The sequence below is a fragment of the Priapulus caudatus genome, unplaced genomic scaffold (genome assembly GCF_000485595.1).
Source record: "Priapulus caudatus unplaced genomic scaffold, Priapulus_caudatus-5.0.1 Scaffold513, whole genome shotgun sequence".
Lineage (NCBI taxonomy): Eukaryota > Metazoa > Priapulida > Priapulimorpha > Priapulimorphida > Priapulidae > Priapulus > Priapulus caudatus.
Window position 1 is genome coordinate 172,166 of NW_014577574.1, and position 3,990 is coordinate 176,155.

General features: G+C 41.2%; 1 protein-coding gene across 2 annotated transcripts in view; it reads right to left on the minus strand.

The window, feature by feature from the left end:
• Nucleotides 1–6: 6 nt before the first annotated feature.
• LOC106811198 (cytochrome P450 2U1-like) overlaps nt 7–3,990 on the minus strand; it is a 13,746-nt gene continuing 9,762 nt past the window's right edge. Inside the window, exons 4-7 of one of the 2 annotated variants that reach the window (XM_014814750.1) lie at nt 2,669–2,808; nt 1,673–1,897; nt 1,254–1,469; nt 7–1,053 (exon numbers count right to left, since the gene is read on the minus strand). In XM_014814750.1, the coding sequence (XP_014670236.1) occupies nt 872–1,053; nt 1,254–1,469; nt 1,673–1,897; nt 2,669–2,808 (763 nt within the window). In that variant the 3' untranslated portion in view covers nt 7–871. The remainder of the gene's footprint in view (nt 1,054–1,253; nt 1,470–1,672; nt 1,898–2,668; nt 2,809–3,990) is intronic. The other variant, XM_014814751.1, reaches the window with a different exon arrangement.

A 3,990-nucleotide genomic window follows, 5' to 3' on the forward strand; every position in this document is an offset into this window, starting at 1 on the left:
CGTGCGTGCGTGCGTGTGCGCGCGCGTGTGTGTATGTATGTGTTGTGATAATGCTTCAGGAATGGTGGGTAGTGGAGACTCATGGTCGCTATGCCAGGAAGTGACGTGCAACTAGGAGTTAATAGGTGCAGGGAAATTAAGTGATCTGGAAGTAACATCATTGTATTTATGATTATAATGTTTAATTAATTGCATTAAAAAATTGTTTTATGTATGACAATTTAAAAGTACTTGCAGCAGCTGGAAATGCCTGTTCCTGCCCATTTAATCGTTGTATAACGTCATAGAGTTTTTCGTGAATGTTGTGCCATCTACGAGCAATAAAACAATCTCTATAAACATTTTCCCATTAAAATAATTTACAGCTGATATACTGCTATTTTTCGTACATTTGTTATCAATGTTGCTAACACAATTAAGTATATTGTTCCGTCGATCTAGCAACAGGTGGGCATCGATATTTTAATATGTTATCGGGCAGGGTCTCTAAAAATACGGATATTGTAGCTTAGCGAATCTCATCGACCAAAACTCCAAAACAAATCCGAGTTTAATATTTTTAGAATTTTTAGAATTAGTTAGAATTTATTAGCCTTGGCTATCCGCACATCTATCCGTTGTTAGGCGGAAAACGTGTGTGGGAGATTTACTAACGCGGTTATGATCTTGTAATATTTTTGCTGATAATTGAAGACTTCGTGCATTTGCAAATAATGTTTGTGTTATAATCATTTGCTTTACCTCACTTTGATTTGGAAGCACATAATCGGGTATAAAAACCATTCTGATGAATATTGCGTCTTATATATTTTACGTGGGGATGTTATGACATCATTATAACAACATTATTTCACTTTTCCATCTAAATTCGTCATTCTCGTGCACAGATACAAATCTTATGTGGTTTAGGCATCCATGTGGCTCCGAAAATGCCTTCAAATGATGGCTCCATCACGCCATCTGGTAGCTTAACGTCGAAGTTCTGCAGGATGCTTGTGAAGAACAGGAACAGTTCCATTTTGGCCAGAGATTCCCCCAAACACACTCGCCGTCCTGTATTAACCACACATTGCCATTAACATACATCTTCGTGGCAGGAGCAGTAGGTAAAATTAGGACACTATTTATGAATTGTTAACTTGTCGCGTAACACAATTGGACGGAATCCATATATGTACGAAAAATTATCAGTAAAATCAGTGTTATGCTAAAGAATGCTATATTTAATACCGAACGAAAATTGCTTCACTTACCGACGGAGAATGGAATAAAGGCTTCGTTCTTAATGACCCTTCCATTCTCGTCCAGGAATCTCTCAGGACAAAACCTTTCCGGATTTGGGAAGTAGGTAGGATCCATCATGATAGCGGTGATATTTGACATGACAGTAGTGTTCGCTGGTATTGTGTAACCTCTGAATTCGACTTGCTCAGACGTAGCATGGGGAACTGCGAGTGGTGCGATATTACCTATAAATAAAGACGATCCAATATCGTAGCTTAGAAATGTGGAGGCGGGGGCAACGAGGCGCCTGTGTTTCAGAGCAGGCGACAAACGTAGTTCACGTCTACACATTGGTAAGAAATTCTACATGTTAGCATACGTTAAGCAGGCGTATGGTTAATGCTGCTTCGTTTCGCCTGGTGTCCGCAATCATACCTAACGGACTCACCTAAACGTTGAATTTCCATGATGGTTGCCTCTGTAAAGGGCATCATATTTGCGTCAGCCATCGCTGGCAGTCTTCCTCCACCGATGACGTCATCTATCTCAACTTGCACCTTTCTGCATATTTTTGGGTGTTTCAGCATAAACAGCATCGCCCAACGCATGGTTGTTGACGTCGTTTCGGTTCCAGCCATAAACAGATCCCAAATAACAAACAGAAGTTCCATGTCTGAAATAAAATTATGAGTATTTAGAAGAGACGTGTCTACCACCCAATTAACTCTCATAACATTTAACACCCAAATAACTCTCATAAATTTTATACATCCTTAATCATAGCAGTGCATCTGACATTTAACGTTTTTCTCTTTGATAGGATTGAAATAATAATAAAAAACAAATATATCACTGCTACAGTAGTGATGTGTGCAGGGTAATTATATGCACGTATAAACTACGGAGAGCGTGAGGGCTGAGGTTGTATGACGATTGAAATGATGTGGTAAGGCGGCTACTGCTGTCATTTCATTTCGATACTGGGCTTTGCTGTCTGCTGCGGAGTTAGCATGGCACCAAGGGCTCGTGACTGAAATACAGTAGCTGCTGTGCTGCTTTTCCTTTATGCGGTGAAACGGGGGGGGGGCATTTTCAAGTTCTTTGGTCAAAAATATGACATTTCCGATACGGATTAACTAAGATCGCAATTGCCATGTGCACAGAGTGCACCAGAGAACGAATGTAATAAACTAAAACAGCCATAGCCGCGAGTCACAATTAATTTAATGAAGTTGTATGTCACAATAGCAAAAACTATTTTTACTATATTATATATGTACAAGATAAGATAATACTTGTCTATGGAATAAGCATAATTCTTTTTTGGTGTAAGTATATCAAGGTAAAAGCTGCTGCGTTTTGGGTGTAATTGATAATAATCATCAAATGATCTAATAAAAATACAATGACAAAACTTTCCTAAATGACTCTTATACATGCCTACCGGTAAACGTTGTCTCATGTGACTTCTTTTGTTCTAGTTGTATTTCATGTTGATAAGCATCCGTAAAGTCTCTGATATTATCCTCATCAAAATTACTCACGTGAGCATCTCGGTTCTTCTTAAGAACTTCAAATATTTTCCTAGAAAAACGGGTTTAGTTTATATATGTCATGAAATCACTAGAACGCCATTTGCAGTATCCTAATTGTTGTATATAATATACACACGATATGTGTATTTCTCATACGCTTTCAATTAGTACGACTTCTTCAAAATATAGGGTTTCTGTCATAATGGGATATCTATCTATCTATCTATCTATCTATCTATCTATCTATCTATCTATCTATCTATCTATCTATCTCAGATCCTAATCTATCTAATCTATTCTATTCTATCTATCTATCTATCTATCTATCTATCTATCTATCTATCTATTATCTATCTATCTATCTATCATCTATCTATCTATCTATCTATCTATCTATCTATCTATCTATCTATCTATCTATATATCTATCTATCTATCTATTATCTATCTATCTATCTATCTTATCTCTCTCTCTCTCTATATATATATATATATTATATATATTATATATGATAGTATTAGATAGGAGAGAGTGAGATAGGAGAGGAGGAGAGAGGAGTGAGAAGAGGAGGAGAGGGAGGAGGAGAGGATGTGCAGGAGGAGGGGGGAGAACGGGAGAAGTGGAGGGAGAGGAGAGGAGGTGGATGGAGGAGGAGGGGAGAACGTGGGAAAGGTGTCAAGAGGAGGAGGGGGAAGGTGAGAGAGAAGGAGGAGGAGGGAGGAGAAGGGGACGGGCGAGGAAGGTAAGAGGAAAGGAGGTGGAGAGGGGAGGGAGAGAACGTGGGGAAAGAAGGTGGGGAGGAGGGGGGAAGTGGGAAGGAGGCAGATGGAGGGGGAGACGCCGTGGAGGAAGAGGAGGAGAAGAATGAGAGAGGGAGAGAGGGAGGTGGACGAGGAGGAGGACAGGCCAGAGGGAGGAGGGGAGAACATGGTAGAACGTGGTGGAGAGAAGGAGGGGAAAGAAGGTGAGGAGGGAGGAGGTAGAGAATGGAGGAGGTAGCGGAGGGCCAGGTAGTGGAGGAGGAAGGGAGAAGGTGGTGGAGGAGGAGGAGAGGAGAGAGGACGTGGAGGTAGAGGAGGAGGAGGAGAGGAGGTGGAGGAGAAGGAGGGGGGAGAAGGTGGGAGAAGGTGGTGGAAGAGGAGGAGGGGGAGAGAAGTGGAGGAGGAAGAGAAGAGGAGCAGGGAGGAGGAGAGGAAGTGGAGATGGGAGGAGGTAGAGGAGGGCGCTTCC